General features: G+C 37.8%; 1 protein-coding gene across 1 annotated transcript in view; it reads left to right on the top strand.

Annotated features, from left to right (window-relative positions):
* The window catches only part of PLXDC1 (plexin domain containing 1), a 98,498-nt gene that overhangs the window by 43,186 nt on the left and 32,937 nt on the right, over positions 1–22,375 (top strand). Inside the window, exon 7 of the mRNA XM_074261356.1 lies at positions 7,562–7,661. Coding sequence (XP_074117457.1) covers positions 7,562–7,661 — 100 coding nt within the window. The remainder of the gene's footprint in view (positions 1–7,561; positions 7,662–22,375) is intronic.

Genomic DNA, 22,375 nt, shown 5'->3' with positions numbered 1-22,375 from the left:
TGGAAAGACTGGGAAGAATAAACTTGTCTCTTTTCTTGCAAGTTTAATCAAAAGGACTTTAAACTGAAAAGTAAAGATGATGGAAAAAAGTAGTTATGTATATTCACCATCTAGATACTATAGAGAAACTGCTATATAAAAAGAATAGCAGTGGAGATACCTAGAAATTCATAGGAGATTAAATCAAGTAAAGGAGCCAGTAATAAGAAGCAAGGATCTCAGATGCCTGTACACAGATGTACCAAATACGGTTTTTACATTTTGTTGACAAGAAGAATTAAGGATGTGTATGTATATCTTGTTAGCAAGATGAGCTGGGGACTTCAAGATAAAGAGGCAAACTTGACCTCATATATTTCAGAGACTTGGTGGAATGAGATCCATTACTGGAATAAGACTCTGCAATGGCATACCATATTTAGAATAAAACAAAAACAAGCTAGATAAAATGAATAAGTTGAATAATATGAGCTACTTCCCTATCTTTTGGTTGTAGGTTGGGCACCTGGAGAATACTACTATCTCAAGTTCTAGTAGTGTCTTGTGGGTATTAAGCTTCTAAAAATATAGCCCATGAGTCCCCACAAGTGTCCTTCTCATTAACAATCAATCAGCTGATAAGACACAATTAACTCTTAGCAAAGGCAATGCTTGATTAATACAGGCAGAAAAGGAGATAGGCAATCATCATGGAGGTGGGATAAGCCTAAAGATGAACTAATAGTAGAGAATAAGCAGGATTCCTTGAACCCATGTGGAAGTCTTTACATTTATTCCTATTAAATTTCATTTTATTGGTCCAATTATTGGTCCAATGTTTTTGATGTTTTTGAATCCTATCATCCAGATTATTAAGACAATTCTCCAATTTTTGTGTTAGTTTATAAACTTGATCTGTTCCTTAATCCAAGTGGTAATAAAGCTAGAGAAAGAGATAGGTAGCCATTGTGGAAATGGGACAGAATTAAAATTTGAACTTAACTCCTCTAATTCTAAAACTCTTTAAATAATGGAGAGCTATCTCCCACATGGGATTAACCATGTTCTGTTTCATCCCAGATAGAAATAGGAACAATGGGGAAAAGTTTCAAAGGGTAAATGTAGGCTTGAAATATATAATAATATAACAATAACAGATATTTATTTGAAATCTCAAAGTCTGCAAAAAGCTTTTTGCATATAATCATATTTAGGCCCCACAGCAACCCTATGAGATTAGTACCACTGAAGAAACAGACCTTAAGCTTAAGTGATTTGCTCATAGTCACACAGCTAGGGTCAGAGGTGGGATGCAAAACCAGTTCTTCCTGACTCTATATTGTTCTATGCACCATAACATACTGGAAAATCTTCCTAATAATTAAAGCTCTTCAAAAATGGAGTGAGCTGCCTCAGGAAGTATTGCGTTTCTTCTCACTGAAGGTTCTTAAGCAAAAGATAGATGACCAGTTGCATCAGAGATCCTTGTTGGGTATGAACTAGATCCTGAGATCTTTTCCTCAAAGGTATCAAAGATCCTTTCTAACCTTGAGAACTTGTGAGACTCAACACACAGATCATATGCAGATACGTATACATAACATCATATACCAGGCTGCAAACTCTGGACCAAACATCACTACGTAGTGCATGTGTAGGCACATTTGTTATAAGGAAAAGACCAAAGAACCAAGAAACTGCCTCATTCAGCTGATGTATTTGCCGGGGAATATGGTGCCCAAGATCAACAGCAGTTAAGAATATAAATTAATTTGTAAAAGCTTATGCAAGATGATGGAAGTTTACAAGCCATATAAAAATAGTGAGAAGTAGTAAAAGAAGAAGTAAATTTAAAGGAAGTTTGGTGAGATACTCAGTTAACCAAAATCAATCCCCAAAGTATTTAGTGATGAAACAGGAAGAACAACAGACAAACATTAGAAAATATCAGCAAAGATTTAACTTTTTTTAAGTAGCTCAGATGTGCATCTTAGTGATGATTTTGAAAAATTCTATTTTATTATATTTTTAGAGTAGATATTTTATTTTACTTTTCTCTCTTTTTTATTTTATTTAAAAAATAGAATAAGAAAAAAAGAAAACCAGAAAGGACTACAAAATAAAAAAGAACATTGTCATGTGCCCAGCAGTACATCAGGGAGTATTCAAAATATATAATACCAAATTACCAGTTCAAGAAAGTATATATCTATTAATAGAAGAAATTGTATTCATGAGTGTCTATCTTTACTTTCTTGTAAATCATTCTTTTGTTTTCTGCTGCATATCTTTTTTACTTTATTTTCCCCCTTTCATCTCCGTCACCACTCTCAAGAAGTCTGTAGTTAAAAAAGGATATATTTATGTATACATATGCAGATATATATACACACACACACACACACACACACACACACACACACATCTTTCCTATCCCTGTTGATTCTGTGCTTAATTCTGCTTCTTAACTTGCCCTGCTATTACTTAACCTCCCTACCCTCCTAACAGATTCTTCCCTTAGTTTCTTCCAGTACTCTTTTCAGCAAAGATTTTATTTTAAAAAAGCTCTTTTTACCATCAAACAGTGAAGTCACCACATTTGTTCTGTTCCAACACAGTCCTGATTATGCAGCCTGAGGGAACAGAAATGGCACTGAAAGAAAGACAGAAAAATAGCCAGGACCTTCCCAAACTGAAACATCCCTTCTTGGCCACCACTTCTCTATGTGTATCTCCTCTCCCTATTCGGATGTAAGCTCCTTGAGGGTAGGGACTGTCTCATTTTTATAATTGTAGCCCAGAATTTAGTAGATTGCTTGTCACATAATAAGCATTTTAAAAAGATGCTTTTTATTCATTCATTCTAAAAAAAAGAAGTTTGAGCTGAAGGGGACACAATTTTACAGCACCTAAGGAATAAATCCTTAAGTTATATGAAAAAGAGAGAGCACTTTCATCCTCCAAATCCATTATGCAAGATTGAGATTCCTGAAGCACACAGCAAATCATTTCACTCCCCTGTTTGAGAAACTCCAATGGTTCCTAACTGTTTCTAGAATTCAGTCCTCTGCTTGGCTTTTGAAACCTTAGATAACCTTTCTAATTTACCTTTCCAAGAAAATTGAAATGTATTTGGAAAAAACCCTGAAAAATAAAATTTCAAAAGAAAAAAAAAGAGAATTGTACATTACTCCCCTTCACATACTGCAAAGGTCTGGTCTAGCTCTTCTTGTCAGGATAAGCAAATGTCCTTGCCCCACGTTGGGCGCCAAAATGTAGCGAGCTATCGTCTCCAGAAGCTGCTAGATCGCTCTCTGGGAAGAGATCTGCTGTGTCTACTCAAATCTCTCAGACAGATTCTTCTTCCTGTAACGAACCGTTGTCTCCAGGCAGTTGCTGTTAACTCTTGTCCAAAGAAGTGACTTCCCTTCCTGCAGAGAGCCCCGTCAAGCCTGATGCAATTCAGAGTCTTCCTCTCTTCCTGGAGTGCTGTCCTCTTTATCCTCCCAGAGAATGGGCGTGGGATAATGCAAGGGCTTCTGGGAAGAACCACTTCAGTCAATGTGGTCCAGCCTTTTTGGAATTCTCATTCAGTAAACTTCAGTAGTTTCTAGGATCCTAGAAATATTGTTTCAGATTTTTTTGCATCCCTTTTTAATTTTTTGTGTGTAAGTTATATAATGTACATAATGACATTATAATAAACTATGTATTTAGAAGCTCCCATCTCCTGTCACCCTGTCTTTGAATAAGCTGTTCCCTTGTGTCTATAATGCCCTGCCTCCTCCTCTTCACTTCTAAGAAACCCTAGGTTCCTTCAAAATTCAGCTCAAATTCATCTCCTATATGAGACTACCACTAGCTACTAGTGCCTCCCCATCACCTTGCATTCATTTTATATATTCTTGTCCAGTACTGAGAAACCATATTGTCCCCACAAGGGCTGCGGTTCCACAGCTATTATATACCTAGACATTTGGTTCAATACTAAGGAAGCCTGATTTTTAATTAAAGGAATTAGGTTGTCTATTCTAGAATTTATTTTTCTGCTAATAAATCCTTTCATTTAGGGATAATAGTATGTATAGTAAAAGTTATGGCTTTCAAATCTAAGTGATTCCCCAAAGGTGGAGAAGGATGAATTAAAAGAAGTACTCAAAACATACTATTTATCAATTCTAAAACAAGGAATTTATTTTTCCACAGAAAGATCTGATTATCACAGAAAAATTACAGTGCACATTAATAAAATTATCCAGATTCAGTAACCTGTTACCATGGTAACAATAGATTGGGTGGATAATATTTAAACATCTTAGAATATAAAACAGTTTGCAGTACTGCTAATTAGCCATTTTACATTTCATCTGGGTTAGGTACTGTTCAACTACATAACTAAATTCTGTCTTCTTTCCTTTTCCCAATCTCTCTGATACAAGATTTTAGCACAGATTTTTTATAACAAATTTGTTTACCATTAGAGACAGTGAAACTAACATATTTTATCTTCTTTCTGCCATAGCCACTGCCACTTCAGGATCATTTTGAAGGTCTCTCAGGAGCCTTTAGAATTTATAAAGTTATTTACCATTTAGAACACATCTATGGCATCTGCCTAAGATCTGGAACAAATAATTCAAAGGCAAAGGGAGCCAATCGCTCTTGACATAAGCCCATCTAGTTGAATCCATATTCCACCTTTCTCCAATCTTCCCTCTCTACAAATTGATCAGAGACACAGGATGCTTCGTGGAGAGATATAGCCGAAAGAGCATTGGCTGGAAACTCTCTTTGAATAGATCTGGCTTCAAGCTTCCTTGCTGCTTTCATAATAACACCTAATGCTGCATGGGAATCTAGATCCCACCTTGACTGAGGTGCTCAGGGTGATGGGTGACCAGAGAAGTAAAAGGGAAATTGATAGAGTATTCAGGGAGAAGAAAATATGCCTTCAAGGCTCTTCAGGAATTGGCCATTGAGAGTACAAGATACCAGATCAGATCCATCTGACCTCAATGGCTGGGTCAAGCCAGCTGGGAGCTGGGCCAGGGGGCAGAGGCAAAGAAGTTTGGGCTGCATTAGTGCCCTGGAATCATTAGCAGGCCTGTGATATCAGAGAACCCGACTAAGGGTCCCCAGAATGTTGGGTGAACTCCTGGAGGATTTCTAGGAGGGCATGAATTAGAGTCAAGCAGGAGGAGAGGGGCAGGTATAGGTATTGATCTGCTTTGAGGGATGGGATGTCCGTATCAATGAGATCACACATCCACTGTAGCCTCACAGGGTTGTTATGAGATCCAAGGAATTAGAGATTGAGTTAGAGTTAATATATGTAGCAAGAAGTTTTGAAGACAAAGAGTTATAGAAATGTCAGCTATAATACAATTATATGACCTTATGATATGATATATTATTATATATAATTAATATCATCAATGAAGCAATTGAATTGAGATGAGGATGAGGGGGGCAGGGATGGGTAAGAAACAGAGAAGACACATATAACTTCCAATTACCCATACACATGGAGGAAAGCCGTGGCATAATTAATCTAAGAAAGCAGTCTAATTTAGCTTTGGAATTCACTCAATGCTTTTTGAGAGAAGGGTGTAACTTTATCTTCCAAATTACTTTTGGCACAGGATGACATGGAAAGAGTCGTGCATTCTGTAGTCGCATAACAGCTGGCCTCTAAACTGTGTTGTTTGGCAGAAAGGATGAAAGATTTGTCATAGACAGTTCACAAAACAGATAACCGAGAATTGACATACAATTAGTATAACTTGTCAGGCAGTGAAATCTAAACAACATGATAATTCCAATTTATAAAGTGCTTTAAAGTTTTAAAAATCTACTCCTCCTAACCCTGAAGGATAAATACTGCACGCCAATGATATCCCCCTTTTACAGATGAGGAAACCGAGAGGCTAAATGAACACGTCATGATTGTTGTTGTTCAATCATGTTCCATTCTTTATGATCCTATCTGGGGTTTTCTTGGCAAAGGTACTGGAGTGGTTTGCCATTTCCTTCTCCAGCTCATTTTACAGATGAAAAAACTGAGCAAACAGAGTTAAGTGACTTGTCTAGGGTCACACAGCTAGGAAGTGTCCAAGGCTGGATTTGAACTCAGGACTTAGAACTCTATCCACCTAGCTGCCCCAATGATCGCAGAGTGGTTAAGAGCCTGAAAGCAGAATTCAAACTTAGCTTTGCTAATGTCAAGTCCACCGTATTAGCCTCTACAAGGTATTGCCTGCCAAAGATTAAAACATAAGAAACATCATGCATTGTATAATAAAAGTGGCACTGGTTTAAAAGTAAAGAGATTCACTGTCATAATTCTGTTACAGACAAGTCCCTGGGCCTCAGTTTCTTCAAATGTAAAATATAGGAATTTAACTAAATCTATTCCAAGGTTCTTCCCAGCTCTGATAGTCTGTGTTTTCTGGCCTAAGATTTCTTCCAGCTCCAATCTTCTGTGATTCTTTGGCCTAGGAAGTCAACTAATAGCATTTGAGCTGTCCCTAGAAAATTTGTTGAACTTGCTGAACACTATCCGGAACACGGAAGTGTAACATAAGACAAGGCTTCTGCTTTCAAACTCGTACATGCACACACCCTCATATGTAAATTAGTTCCAACAAATTAAATCAAAAATAATTTGGGATAAAGGCAGCTAAGTGGGACTTAGAGCTTAGTAGCTCTGGAGACAGGATGATTTTAGTTAAAATATAGCCTCAGACATTTACTAGCTATGTGACTCTGGGCAAGTCACTTAACCTTGCTTGACTCCCCCAAAAAATATTATTTTGGAGGTCTGAGGTGATTCAGAGTAAAAAATGTAATGGAGTTAATCAGGGAGGGTTTCTTGGAAGAAAGAATTGTTAAACATGAGTATTTTTGGAATTCATAAGATCAAAGGAAACTGAATTCAGTTACCTCAATTATAAAAGAAAGAGATGAGATTAGATGATTTCTAAGAGGCTTTTCAGTTTTGGGACTAGGTGAAAGAGGAAGTTCTTTGCCTCAATGGATGCTGCCCCAGTCAAATTAAGACCTGTTGAAAACCTTAGTTTAAAAAAGACCAAGGTCTCCCACTGCATCTAGGAACATCTCCAGTTTTGTCTTCCACATCTTCCAGCATGTGCAAAATGAACATGGCCTTGGTAGAACAAATGGAGAGGTTTCAGGGCTGAGCAAAGGCATAAAAGGTGGTCAATATGGAGGATGATGATCAAAGTAAAAGAGTCATGAGTTGTGGGGTGAGAGAATGAGCTAGTTTTGGAGTATTCTGGAAGGTTAAGATGAGGAATTTAGATTTGATCTATCAGACACTAAGGGGTCACCTTAGGAGCTCAATCTAAAATCTTCTCTGCATGTGTTTAAGTCTGGAGGGAATTACTTAAGTGGAATATGGTGGATAAGTTTGTGGGCACAGGGGAGGAACAGATCTTCAGGGCTGGGGAAAAGTTCATGGTCATTGGGATGTAAAGTTCATGGTCATTCTGCCTGCCCTTGTCTCCCTTAAGTTATGTGCCCAACCAGACTAGGTCTCTTCAGGATCTTCTCCCCCTTTCAGATCCCAATGTCCGTCCTGGACATCAATTCCACCCAGCACCCTGTCAAAGCCGGCCTCTCTGATGCCTTCATGATTCTCAGTCCAGCCTCTGACATGTCAGGTGAGTCTTCAGGACCCAAAGGAGGGTACAACCAGGTGGACTTGGTCTCCCCCTCACCTCCCAGGGTGGGTAGATGGTCACTGGTTCAAATGGTGGGGACTGGATGGGACTGGGGACCGTCTTGCCATGTCCAGTCATTTCTTGGATTCAGGGATCCTGAAGGTCACAATATGTGATTATTAGTTTGTTTTCTATTTCCCAAGAGAAGTGATTGGATAATTTATCCACTGAATTCATCCAGATATCTATGGATGGCTCTTTCTCAGGCAACCCAGGTCTCTTTTAGCTCTTAGATGTCTAGATGTATTCACTTATTTTGTTGTGCTAGAACATAGTATGGTATTATAAAATAGAGACTCCTCATTCAGTAGTCAGATACAGTGTGTGCATTTAATCTATCAACAAGTATTTACTAAGAATTTATTGTATGCCAGTCAGTATGATGGTCTCTGAGGATACAATGAAAGATAGCTTGATCTTGGAGAGTATAATCTATTGGAAAGGAGCACGAGAGATGCAACACATTCATGGAAAAGCAAATAGAACATTTATACAAAATAAGTATGATGGGGAAGCAGTAATTAAAATTTGCAGAATCAGAAAGGCCTCTTGAAGAAAGTGACATTTGAATTGGACCTTGAACAGAACGTGGGGTGTCTAGAAGCAGAGCTGTATAGTGAGAGCCTCTTAGGCATGAGTCATAGCTTGGAGGTGGAAGATAGCAAGTAGGATATTTTGGTTAAAGTGTAGAGTGTGTAAAGACAAGAAACAAGTAAGCAGACAGGAAAGATGAATTAGTAGGAAGGCAAAGGCACCCCACTGGAAGGCAAGGAAGGCGATTCCAGTTTTGCCACTTTCTTATGGCAGGTCTGTGCAAAAAGTATTTTTTAAGAACTCCTTGTGGTTGTTCAATCATGTCCAATATGAACACCAGGTCCTTCAATCCTCCTTCAATCCATCACTTGAAATCTGTCCCTATTATCTCTATGACACCATCTAAACATCTCATCCTCTGCCATCATCTTTTTTTTTCCAGTATTAAATTTTTAAATTAATTTTATAATTACAACATTTTTTTGACAGTACATATGCATAGGTAATTTTTTTTACAACATTATCCCTTGTACTCCCTTCTGTTCCAAATTTTTCCCCTCCTTCTCTCCACCCCCTCCCCTAGATGGTAGGCCCATACATATTAAATATTTTATAGTATATCCTAGATATACTATATGTGTGCAGAATTGAATTTTGTTGTTGTTGTTGTTGCAAAGGAAGAATTGGATTCAGAAGGTAAAAATAATCTGGGGAGAAAAACAAAAAATGCTCACAGTTTACACTCATTTCCCAGTGTTCCTTCTCTGGGTGTAGCTGATTCTGTCCATCATTGATCAATTGGAATTGGATTAGCTCTTCTCTATGTTGAAGATAACCACTTCCATCAGAATACATCCTCATATAGTATTGTTGTTAAAGTGTATAATGATCTCCTAGTTCTGCTCATTTCACTCATCATCAGTTGATGTAAGTCTCTCCAAACCTCTCTGTATTCCTCCTGTTGGTCATTTCTTACAGAGCAACAATATTCCATAATATTCATATACCATAATTTACCCAACCATTCTCCAATTGATGGGCATCCATTCATTTTCCAGTTTCTAGCCACTACAAAAAGGGCTACCACAAACATTTTGGCACATACAGGTCCCTTTCCCTTCTTTAGTATTTCCTTGGGATATAAGCCCAGTAGTAGCACTGCTGGATCAAAGGGTATGCACAGTTTGATAACTTTTTGGGCATAATTCCAGATTGCTCTCCAGAATGTCTGGATTCTTTCACAACTCCATCAGCAATGCATCAGTGTCCCAGTTTTCCCACATCCCCTCCAACATTCATCATTATTTGTTCCTGTCATCTTAGCCAATCTGATAGGTGTGTAGTGGTATCTCAGAGTTGTCTTAATTTGCATTTCTCTGATCAATAGTGATTTGGACATTCTTTCATGTACGTGGATATAATTTCAATTTCATCATCTGAAAATTGTCTGTTTATATCCTTTGACCATTTATCAATTGGAGAATGGCTTGATTTCTTATAAATTAGAGTCAATTCTCTGTATATTTTGGAGATGAGGCTTTTATCAGAACCTTTAACTGGAAAAATGTTTTCCCAATTTGTTACTTCCCTTCTAATCTTGTTTGCATTAGTTTTGTTTGTACAAAAGCTTTTTAATTTTATGTAATCAAAATTTTCTATTTTGTGATCAATAATGATCTCTAGTTCTCCTTTGGTCACATTCCTTCCTCCTCCACAAATCTGAGAGGTAAACTATCCTATGTTCCTCTAATTTATTTATGATCTCGTTCTTTATGCCTAAATCATGGACCCATTTTGATCTTATCTTAGTATGTGGTGTTAAATGTGGGTCCATGCCTAATTTCTGCCATACTAATTTCCAGTTTGGATTGTGTTGGTAATGTATAAAAATGCTGAGGATTTATGTGGATTTATTTTGTATCCTGCAACTTTGCTAAAGTTCCGAATTATTTCTAATAGCTTTTTAGCAGAGTCTTTGGGGTTCTCTAAGTATACCATCATCTCATCTGCAAAGAGGGATAGTTTGGTTTCCCCATTACCTATTCTAATTCCTTGAATCTCTTTCTCGGCTCTTATTGCCAAGGCTAGTGTTTCCAATTCAATATTGAATAGTAATGGTGATAGTGGGCAACCTTGTTTCACTCCTGATCTTACTGGGAAAGGTTCCAGTTTATCGCCATTACATATGATGTTTACTGAAGGTTTTAAATATATGCTCTTATTATTTTAAGGAATAGTCCATTTATTCCTATACTCTCAATGTTTTTAGTAGGAATGGATGTTGGATTTTATCAATAGGAATAGTCCATTTATTCCTATACTCTCAATGTTTTTAGTAGGAATGGATGTTGGATTTTATCAAATGCTTTTTCTGTATCTATTGAGATGATCATATGGTTTTTGTTAATTTGGTTATTGATATAGTTGATTATGCTAATAGTCTCTGCCATCATCTTTTCCTTTTGCCTTTAGTCTTTCCTAAAATCAGGGTCTTTTCCAATGACTCCTGCCTTTTCATTATATGACCAGGATATTTAAGTTTTAGTTTTGGTTTTTAATCTTCCAGTAAATAGCCTGAATTAATTTCTTTAAGTATTGACTTACTTGACCTCCTTGCTATTCAAGGAATTTTCAGGAATCCCCAGCATCACAATTTGAAAGCATCATTTCTGCAGTGCTCAGCTTTCCTTATGGTCAAACTCTCACAGGTATGCATGAAAAAATATGGCTTTGACAATACAGATCTTTGTCAGCAAAGGGATGCTATTAAATACCAATATGTACAAGCCTTGCCCCCAACAAGCTAATATTTTCTTTATCTGTATACACAAATAAACAAATACAAAAACATATCAACAAGGGGCAGCTAGGTGGCCCAGTGGATAGAGCATCAACCCTGAAGTCAGAAGAACCTGAGTTCAAATCTGGTCTCAGACACTTAACACTTCCTAGCTGTGTGACTCTGGGCAAGTCACTTAACCCAATTGCCTTAGCAATATATATCAACATATGTATACAGAGCAATCAATCAGTAAGTGGTTATTAAGTATTTACTATGTGCCAGGGACATAGTTCTGTGTATCAGAGATATAGTCGCAAGGAATGAAATAATGCCTTATTTTCTTTCCCTTTCCTTCATTTAAAATTTTCATTTTTTTTCTGGTTAATCATGTACACTAATTTTTTCTTTTCTTTTCTTTTTCCCTGAGGCAAACTAACTTGCCCAGGGTCACACATCTGGGACATGTTAAGTATCTAAAGTCAGATTTGAACTCACGTCCTTCTGACTTCAGGGCTGGGGCTCTATCCACTGCACCACTAGCCGCCCCAATAATCACTTATTTTCATAGAGTTTACTCTATTTGTAAGGAAGACAACAGGTACAATGAGGTCTTGATTAGCATGAAGGATGAATTCCATGAAGTAGTCACATATATTTGAATTGTTACTATTACAGTTAAAATTATGTTAAAAGTTATGATTATATAAAATATGATCATTGGCTCTAGCCCATATACAGTATAAATCTGAATAATGCAACTGCTTTGAAGATTCATCATTTGCAGTACTAAGGAGAATTTAGTTGTATATTTATAAATCTCTAAAGCATAAATATAAGTTGTTGTTGTTTGTCCTTTATTTTTGAAGAGGACCATGATGTCAGAAAGATAATGTCATGATAGGCAAGTTAATTGGATTTAAGGGAGGGAAGGTTGTACAAGGTTACCTTTTCACTTTCTCCTGCAGAGCCATCTGGGTGAGTTATAAAGATATAGATCAGCAATAGGATGATTTCAGAACTGAGGCTCAGTGAAATGAATAGAACCAAGAGAACGAATGCACAGCAACAAGATTATGTGATGATCGAATGATGGACATCCCTTTTCAACAATGAGGTGATTCAGGCCAATTCCATTAGACTTTCGATGGAGAGAGCCATCTGTTCCCAGAGAGAGGGCTATAGCGACTTAATATGGATCACAACATAGTATTTTCACCTTTTTGTTTGCTTGCTTTTTTTTCCTTTTTCATCTAATTTTTCTTGTGTATCATGATAAATATGGAAATATGTTTACAAGAATTGCACATGTTTCACCTACACCAGATTACTTGCTGTCTAGGGGGAGGAGAGAAGGGCAAGGGAAGGACAAAAAAGTTGGAACACAAGGTTTTTCAAGGTTGGAAACTATTTTGCATGTCTTTTGAAAATAAAAAGCTATTATTTTTTTAAAAATATTTTTTAAATATAGAAAAAAAGATATAGATCAGGACAGCTGGAGATAGTTCTCTATATACTATATGGCAAATCTGGACAGCATACTAAAAGGCAGAGATATCACCTTGCTGACAAAAGTCTGTATAGTCAAAGTTAAAATTTTTCTAGTAACAATGTATGGCTGTGAGAGTTAGAGTATAAGGAAAGCCAAATACTTCAAAATTGATGATTTTGAATTGTGGTGTGGGAAAAGGCTTTAGGGAGTCCCTTAGACAGCAATGAAATCAAATCAGTCAATACTTATATTAATTTAGGCTATTCACTGGTAGATCAAATACTGAAGCTGAAGTTAAATACTTTGATCACATAATGAGAAGATAAAACTCATTGGAAATGATCCTAATGTTAGGAAAGATTGAAGGTAAAAGAAGGGTACAGCAATGGATGAAGTGGATGAATAGCTTGGACAGATATAGATATATATCTATATTTACATATATATATATAGGTAGATAGATATAATAATTATATATGTATATAGAATAATGGGGGAGGTCATGCCAGCTGGGCGATCCCTGGACATCATTGCCTTCCCCTAAAAAATGAAGCTAGTGACTTAGATAGCACCCAGCTTTGATATTCACTCTTTGTTGGATCATGGATGGATAAATCACTCAATCTCTCTGATTCCATGTGTGTAAACTGGGGATAATCACATCTGCTTTTCCTACCAGGTGGGATTGTTGTGAAGGAAATGCTTTGTAAATATGAAAGTGTTATAGAAACATGAGCTATTAATTATAATTAATGTCATATTTATATTAGGAAGTGAGAACTATTATTAATGATTTCTAAAAAGGATCATGGAGTCACAGTGTGCTGGTACCACGGTCCGAAATCCTTTTGATAACCCATGGAGTTGAGGGCAGAGAATGACCCTTCCTGAGTGGTAATATCATTCCCCACCACTCCTTTCTTTCTCACTTCTTCCCTCATGCTCTATTTCTCTTTCCCCTGCTTATTTTTCCCTCTCAACACTCATGTTGGTCCTGTGCCAGCTCTGTCCATGAACAATGCTCAACCTCACCCCAGACTAAAGTAGTTGGTGAGCCCTAATCTGGGACATTCGCAAGAGGCTGAGAAGACACTGAAAATCACCTTTCTCTTTTGGAAACTCCCTTGATCCTTCTACAAAGATATCAATTCTAGGATCTTTCAAAGATCATCCTTTACAATATCCTGCCATTTCTTCCTTCTCAATGTCCCCTCTTGACTTCTCCGACTTCTTTCAAGCTCTGGCTCTCACCTTCTACATGAAATGTTTCCTGGTCCTTTGGAATGCTAGTGTCTTTTCTCTATTGACTACTTCCAATTTATCTTGTTTGTACATAGTTATTTGCATGCTGACTTCTTTGCCCACGGCCGTATTCCCCATTAGTCTGAGTTCTTTTAACCTGTATTCCCAATACTTGGCACAGTGCGTGGCAAACAGTAGCCACTTAATAATGTTTCTCAACTTGATGTGTTGACTTGAGCATCAAAAGGTACAGATATTATCAGACAAATACATTAACTGTGAATTAAGCTTGTTTCATGACAAATACCACTTGTTCACATTGCCTGCTGAAAAATAGAAAATTTTGAAGTGGGCAGAAGTCAGAAAGAGGCAGCTGCTTTTTATAGTTGCCTGTGTGCCGCTGGATTTCCTTTAGGGAGAACACATGGATAGGATTAGGCTCCAAATTGTCCCTCCCAACAACTGAAGGGGCTTTGTCATCATGGTTGATTCAGTTCTCATCTAGCTGGGAAGGAAGGAAGCTGAGTGGGAGGGCAACCTGGAGTTGATTTGTTCAGGATTGCCGGCTTTAGGAAAACATTGGGCCAGTGTCTGAAACTGAAAGAGAAACTTTGTCTTTTTAGTTTGCAAGCAGATTACTCATCAGGCAAGGTCCTGAAGCTAAAGGCCATTGGACTCTGGAAATTGGGCTGACTTTAGAAAATACTGGGGTGAGGGTTTGATCCCAACACCTTAAAGCACACCTATTCTGTGCTCTATCTTCTGTCCTTTTGGATTTCCCAGCCTCCATAGGAGAGTGTTCCTCCCTTTCCCTTATTAAAACTAACTCACAGACAAGGAATCCCCCATTTACACTTCATTATGTGTAAGTTCTTCCATTAATGTCCTTCTTGCATGGAGATAGCCTTGGGTTCTCAAAGGCTAACCCAGAGAATTTAAACTGTCATTTTATTTATTTATTTATTTTTCCTGAGGCTGGGGTTAAGTGACTTGCCCAGGGTCACACAGCTAGGAAGTGTTAAGTGTCTGAGGTCAAATTTCAACTCAGGTCCTCCTGACTTCAAAGTGGATTTCTTAAACTAGGGATTTTTAAGAGACCAAGGTGAGGAAAGAATGGATTCCAGACATGGAGAAGATATGCGTGCAGACAAAAGACTTATTCATGCCCTAAATTCATGGGGCATTATGAATGAAGGAAGAGTTGTCATGGGATGTTCACACCTCGCTGGACCATTACCAGGTAAATAGTGCAGTGTTTAGAGCTCTGGGCTAGAGTCAGGAAGACCTGAGTTCAAATTCAGACTCAGATACTTACTTTCTGGATGATGTTGGCCATAGGACTTAACCTCTTTTTGCTTGTTTCCTCAATGGTAAAATGGTGATGGTAACACATCTACTTCTCGTGGTTGTTTTAAGGAGCAAATGTGTAAAATGCATGGTACACTGCCCAAAACATACTGGATGCTTAATAAATGCATATTTCTTTGCTTCCAGATGAGAAATTTTATTATTATTTTTTAACCACGAAAGAGGCAGGTAGTTGGATGTATCGGATGGATAAGTAGCTTTGGAAACAGGAAGACCTGGATTCTAATCATGTCTCAAAGATATTTTAGTTATGTGACCAGGACCAAGTCCCTCAACCTCTCAATATATCAGTTTGGATGCCGCTGAAAAGGAAGGTTGACAGCCTGGGTTTGTCTATTGGACTTCAGGTCCAATTGTAACCAGCCTCTTTATTTAGCAAAGCTGATTTCACTTTGTCTAACTGCCGGAAGGCCCATCAAAATTAGTAAAGGCTTTCAAATGTCACCACAGGGTGCTCTAGGGGAACCTGTAATTCTCCAAGAGGATCAATGATATCTGGAAAGTGATATATTGACTTGCAAGAGAATTGGTTTAAGTGAGGCAGAACTGTGCAAAGTCATCAGTGTCACTCTGTCCTCCAGAGTCATCTAGGTCCATTGGCAAGACAAAGGTCAGGCAACTGGTGATGGCCCAGGATGGCTCCAGATGCAGTGGGAGACCTTGGTCTTTTTAAGCTAAGCTCTTTAACTGGTCTCAGTTTGAGGCAATGCCCAATCAGTTATCCAGGTTAGGTAAGAAATGAAGCAAAAGATGACCTTGTCTGCCTTCTCAGAATCGATCCAGAAGGGGAAGAACCTCAGGGTTGCTGGCCAGAACAGAAACAGTTGCTATTTATATTCACTCTGAGCCTTTTAAACCCAAACTATGAGCAAATGAGACTTGGACAAGGACCTATTATTGGCCAATCAGGGAGAACCAGAGTGATTTGCGTTTAAAAGCATAACCAAGTAACTCTCTTTGAATCCCAATGAGTTTTATTAAAGCCAAGTTTTCCCCAGCTATATTTCAAAAAGTCATAAATGAAAAGGATATGTGACAAAGGAATTAATTTTTTGGGGGAATGACAGAATTAATAAGGAAGAAAAAAATCTAGCCTGCAAACCTCAAGATATCTTGCAAAATATGTGACCAAATTTATATTCCTTTGGACAGAGCACCCATATGTAAGGGTATGACTCCTCATGTGGACAGAGGGAGAGGCAGAGAAGGAGGAAGAAAAAAAAGTAGGAAGGAAGGAAGGAAGGGTCAGCTGAGGATTCAAAGTTTAATTGTCAGGTAGGGTAAAGAGACAAGGGAATTCCACAAGCACAGACAAGCATCTAAGGTTCTCAGAAACTGTTGTGGGCTCATAGGAAGGTATATTTGGAGATGAAATGGACCATGGAGGCCAATCTCTTCATTTTATAGATGAAAATGAGACAAGCAGAAATAAAGTATCTTGTCTAGAATCACACAATTACTAAGTGTTTCAGGTAGGATTTGAACTTGGCTCTTCTTGCTGCCAAGTCCAGTGCTCCACCCTCTGAGTCACTTTTCCTGCCTGCTCTTTTCTAATCTGTGTATCAGAGCCCACTGAAATGGGAGAGCCAATGATCCGAGCCACAGACACAACAGGAGGTCCTGTGAGAAACTAGTGTTTGTGGAAGACATCGATGGAACAATCAAAAGGAAATACATTGAACAAGTGGGGGGGGGGGTCAGGGAAGAAAGCTGAAATGTCAAATTGAATGGAACAGATGGAAACAGAAACAACTTGAGCCAAGTTAGCTGGAATAGAATACCAAGACAATTAAACTAAGTCTAGGATGGAAAAATCAGAAAAAGAAAAAAACAAAAAAAAAAAAACAGAATGGAGAAGAATGAAGTCCTGCCTTTCCCTAGATGTGGTAGACACAGAGAAGCCTCAAAGTTATATTCTAGGATGAAATATGAGTCTGACTAATCTACACTTGATTTTCTTTAGCCTCTACTGTTTTCCTTGCCATCTGACTCAGATAAGGAATTATTTTATTCAAATTGTAATTAATTCCCTTATATTAATTACAATATAATTATTAGCTTTGGAGTTGGCAGTCAGGGGTTCAAATCTCACTTCTGATCATTATTGCTCATATAACCTTAAGCAAATCAATTAATCAGAGAGCCTGTTTCTTTAAGTGTTATTTGTACTAAGTATTGGAGATTAAAAAAGGGTTTAAAAAGAAGCACAAACAGTCTTTGCCCTCAAGGTGCTTCCTGAAAGGGCTTCCTACAAAAAGTAGTTGCTGAGCTGAGTCTTGAAAGAAGTCAGCCATGTCTAGAAGGGGAGGTGAGAAGACAAGTAAAAAGGAATGGAGATGGGAAATAGAGAATGAAACTCTATGTATGAGGCACAGCAAGTAAGCTGGTATTGCTGGATTGTATGGTATATAGAAGGAAGAAAAAGATGGAAGGACATAAGAGGTAGGAAAGGGCCAGTTTTAAAGAGCCTTAAATGCCAAAGGTGATTGTTCAGTTCTGTCCAATTCTTCATGACCCCATTTGGGATTTTTTGGACTGGAGTGGTTTGCTATTTCCTTTTCCAGCTCATTTGACAGATAAAGAAACTGAGACAAATAGGGATAAGTGACTGACCAGGGTCACCCAACAAGTAAGTGTCTGGGATCAGATTTGAACTACTGACTCCCAGCAACTGTTTTGCTATATAAGAGATCAGTATAACACGGTGTATAGTTTGGAAAATCTTAGTTTTCTACCTCTCAGGGTTGTTATGAGACTAATATGACTAATATGTAAAGTACTTTGCAAGCCCTAAAGTGCTATATAAATTTCATCATCATCATCATCATTATCTTCATTGTCTTCTTGTTGCCTCTTTTGATCCTCACTACAGTCCAGGGAGGTAGACAGGGTAGGAGATCCCCATTTAATAAGCAAAGGAACTGAGTTTTAGAAAAGGAAAGTTATTTATCCAAAGGCAGCACTTAGCACAGTCCTTGGAGTGCAGCAAGGCTTATCAATGTTTATTGGTCGATTAGCTACCTGATGAGAGGCTGAGCTGGCACTAGAACTGAAGTCTCTGATTCTTCATTTAGGACTCTCATTAGGACTGAACACACAATTGAGAAGAAGCATAATAAAATTGAAAGAAGGCTGGATTTGAATTAACAGAATTTAGGTTTAAATCCCAGTTCTTACCTCTGTGTGACTTTGGGCAAGTCATTTAACCAATCTCTGTTCTTCAGTTTTCTCATCTGTAAAATAAGGAAGATCTTTTCAATTCTAAACTTGTGACACTGTGACCACCATTTTTATCTCATGTTCCCTTGCCTGTTGCCATCATCATCATGACTAAAAAAAAAAAAAAACCCAGATTTAAGGAGCAGAAGCCACATGTGCCTGATCATGTTGCAGAGTTGAAAAGAAAAGAAAAAAACCCTCCTTTTTATCTTCTCCATTAAGCAGCAATGGAACAGATCCTATTAATAAGTACTTTTAGATGAAGAATGAAAGGCACATTGAGAGGCAGTCTGGGGTGGTGGATAGAATACTGCACTTGTAATCATGAGGACATGGGCTGAATCCTACTTTAGACACACATTAACTGTGTGAATCTGGACTAGTCACCTTACTCTGTAGACTGCATCTTTAAAATGAGGAGGGTCAGATTTGATAGTTTATAGTGTCCCTTTCAATTCTCAATCTGTGATTTTCTAAATTATGGCCTGATTAATGGACCCATTAACTTCTTCTTTAATCCTTTTAATTCATTAACCTAAGGCGTAGCTTCCATCATATCCCACCAATATCTGCTAATTACCCCATCAGCTGGCATCCCATAATCCCCTGAAGAGTTAATGTAGCTGGATAAAGGTAACCAGGAAGAAAATTACCAAGGCAAGAAAGGAGCCTGGGAAAGGGAAAAAGAGAAAATTGAAGGTCCACAGTGAGTTAGGAGTTAGAGGGCTGGTCCCTGGAGCTAAGTTGTGGAGCTCTAGAAGTTAAGTCGATAACTGACAGGGAAAGAGGGCAGCCAATTAGCCAACATAGCCGAAGGCTGTTTGAATGACTGGCTGAGGGTCTTTCCTCATTTCTACAGTTCCCTTAGGAGTTATGAAAGCCACTAAGAGACCTACTTAGTGATTCAATAAGAAATCTTGTGTTCATGTTTATAAACATTTGACAAGGGCAGAGATTTTGAGTTGCTGGGATAGACGAAATTGAGATAATTGCTTCTGAAATATCCTATTCTTGTTTCCAAAATATCCCATGCTTGTCTTCTAAATACTCTTATCTCTGAGGTAAAAACAATAATGGAAGAACCATTTTAATGTATTTTTAAACATATTTTGCCGTCAAAGTTTTTTTAAATTGTTTATTGTTCTCATTTATTATTCTCTTTTGTTTCCATTTTTACCTTCATTTCTGAATATTTCTCTTACTGTAACCAGGGAGCCATCTCTTATAACAACGAATTTTACTTTTTTCATAGCATTTTATTTTTTACAAATATATGCAAAAATAGTTTTCAACATTCACCTTTGCAAAACCTTGTGTTCCTCCCTCTCCTCTCCCCAAGACATCAAGCAATCTAATCTAGGTTAAACATGTGCAATTCTTCTAAACATTTCCATATTCGTCATGGTGTGCAAGAAAAATCAGATCGAAAGGGGAAAAAAACCCAAGAGGAAAAAAAAAAAACCAGACAAACAGACAATAACAATAAAAAGGTGAAAATACTATACTTTGATCCATATTTAGTCTCCATAGTTCTCTCTCTGGATGCAGATTGCTCTTTCCATCTCAAGTCTATTGGAATTACCTTGAATTATTGTTGAAAAGAGCTAGTTCCATCACAGTTGGCAATAATGGATTTTAAAGGATTTGAAAAAGCAGTTCAGCAAAACTACCGAATAATCAACTAAATCTGTTAGTATATTTGTCTCAAAAGGCTCTGACCGGGATTCTCATTTCTTCCCCTTTACTATTTTGCTTGGTGATTTCATCAGTTCCCTTGGATCCAGTTATTATTTATCTGCTGATGCTTCTCAGATCTACTGGTTAGTCATAATCTCTTTAATTCAAATCTTACTGCAGACACTTACTAACTGTGTGACCCTGGGCAAGTTACTCAATCCTGTTTGCCTCAGTTTCCTCATCTGTCAAATGATCTGGGGAAGGAAATGGCAAAACCACTCCAATGTCTTTGTCAAGAAAACCCTAAATGGGTCACAAAGAGTCTGACATGAGTGAAATGACTATACACTAATAGTCAACCTGAAGAAACTGAGACAGTCTTGAATATTCAACTACCTATTTATTGGGCAACTTGAACTAGGATGTCACATAGATCAGAGCTTCTTAAACTTCTTCCACTCATGACCCCTTTGGGCCTGAGAAAATTTTGTGCAACTCTGGGTATATTGGTATATAAATAGGTATACAAATCAAACATTTACTGATAATAAATAATGATTTTGTAATCCCCACATTCAGTTACACAATCCCATATGGAGTTGCTAACCACAGTTTAAGAAGCTTTCACATAGATATCTTAAACAGGTGTCATATATGTCCAAAATTGAACTCATTAGCTTTCTCACAAACTCTCTTCCTTTCAAGTTTTTCTTTCATTATGGAGAGCATACCCCCTCAGTCCCCCAGGCTGACAACCTTGATGTCACGTTGACTTCTCACTCTCTCTCACCTTCTATTTCTAATCTGTTTCCAAGGCCTGTCAATGTCAACTTTGCAGCATCTCTAGAATATACTTCTTTCTTCTGATATTGCCATCACCCTGGTACAAGCCCTCATCACTTTGTGCTTGAACTATTAAAATAGCTTCTTAATTCCTTTTCTTTCCTCAAATTTCTCCTTACGCTAATCCATCATCTATTCAACTGTCAAATTAATCTTCCTAAAGAAGATCTGACTATATTGCATACAAACTCCACCATCATTCAATAAATTCCATTGGCTCCCTGCCACTTCAAGGATCAAATATAATCAAGTTTATCAAATCTATTTGATGTTCAAATCTCTTTACAACCTGGCTCCCTCCAACCTTTCCATTCATCTTACACCTCAAGACTGCTCTTCCCCATATTATCTATAATCCAGTGACTACAGTGTCTTTGTTATTCCTTACACAGGATACTCCATTTTCACTAATTGTGTCCTATGTTTGGATTTCTCTCTCTCTTCATTTCTTTCTCTTGTCAAGTCTCAGATAAAATACCATCTTCTGCAAGAAGTCTTTTCCAATTCCCTTCAATGTTAGTGCTTTCCCTTTGAAACCACTCAGTTATCCTGTATATATTTTGCTCATATATAATTGTATACTTCATGAGATTGTACATTTCTTGAGGACAGGGACTGGTTTTGCTTTTGCTTTTTTTTTTTTTTTTTTTTTTTTTAATTGAGCACTTAGCACAATGCCTGTCACATAGCACATGTTTAATAAATGTTTGTTGACTTAGTTCAGGAAATGTTGAGAGTAGACATATGCATATTTGATCCATAAAGTTCCAGGGCTAATAGGACTCTTAGAGAATCTAATTCTATCATGTAATAGAGAAGAAAACAGATACTTATTGAGGGTAAGTGACCTTGCCACATGGGTTAATGGCATAGTTTGAAACATGAGAAACAATAACCAAGATATAAATGAATTATCATTGAGTACACTGTTGTTGTTTGTCCTTAGTATTGGAAAAGAACCAACAACATCATAGGTGACGTCTTGCTGTTTGCATGAATTGGATTTAAGTGAGGCAGAGCTGTACAAAGTCATCAGCTTCACTCTTTTTTCCTGAGTCATCAAAGTCCAGTGACAGGACAAAACCCAAGATGACTGGCAGTGACCCAGGATGCAGTGGGTAACCTTGGCATTTTTGATGCCTGACCAAGCTCTGAGACTCCACAGTGACTGCTTCAGCCTCTTTTATGGCTATTGGAACAAATTGTTTTCATCTACCCATTCCCATGAGGAAAGTCCCTACATGCTTGGGGATGCCCTCCTAACTCACTGACATAGAAGGTCAGGTTTGAAGCCTGTAAATCACCCTCAACCTGGTTTAGTCTGTCTGCCAAGTTAGTTTGCCTGGTTTTGACTGCTGTACCTGCTACAGCTTCTTGGAGCCATCAATGGAATTTAGGTTAATCAAGTGGACGTCAAAAGTGGATGAGCAATCCTAAAAAGAGCTTTGCAAGCCCTCACACCAGAGGTGCTAGTCCTTCTGAACACATAGGCACTTAATA

This window comes from Sminthopsis crassicaudata, chromosome 4 (genome assembly GCF_048593235.1).
Source record: "Sminthopsis crassicaudata isolate SCR6 chromosome 4, ASM4859323v1, whole genome shotgun sequence".
NCBI classification, from domain to species: domain Eukaryota; kingdom Metazoa; phylum Chordata; class Mammalia; order Dasyuromorphia; family Dasyuridae; genus Sminthopsis; species Sminthopsis crassicaudata.
The sequence above is the reverse complement of the archived record's forward strand: the minus strand, read 5'-3'. Positions and strand labels throughout refer to the sequence as shown.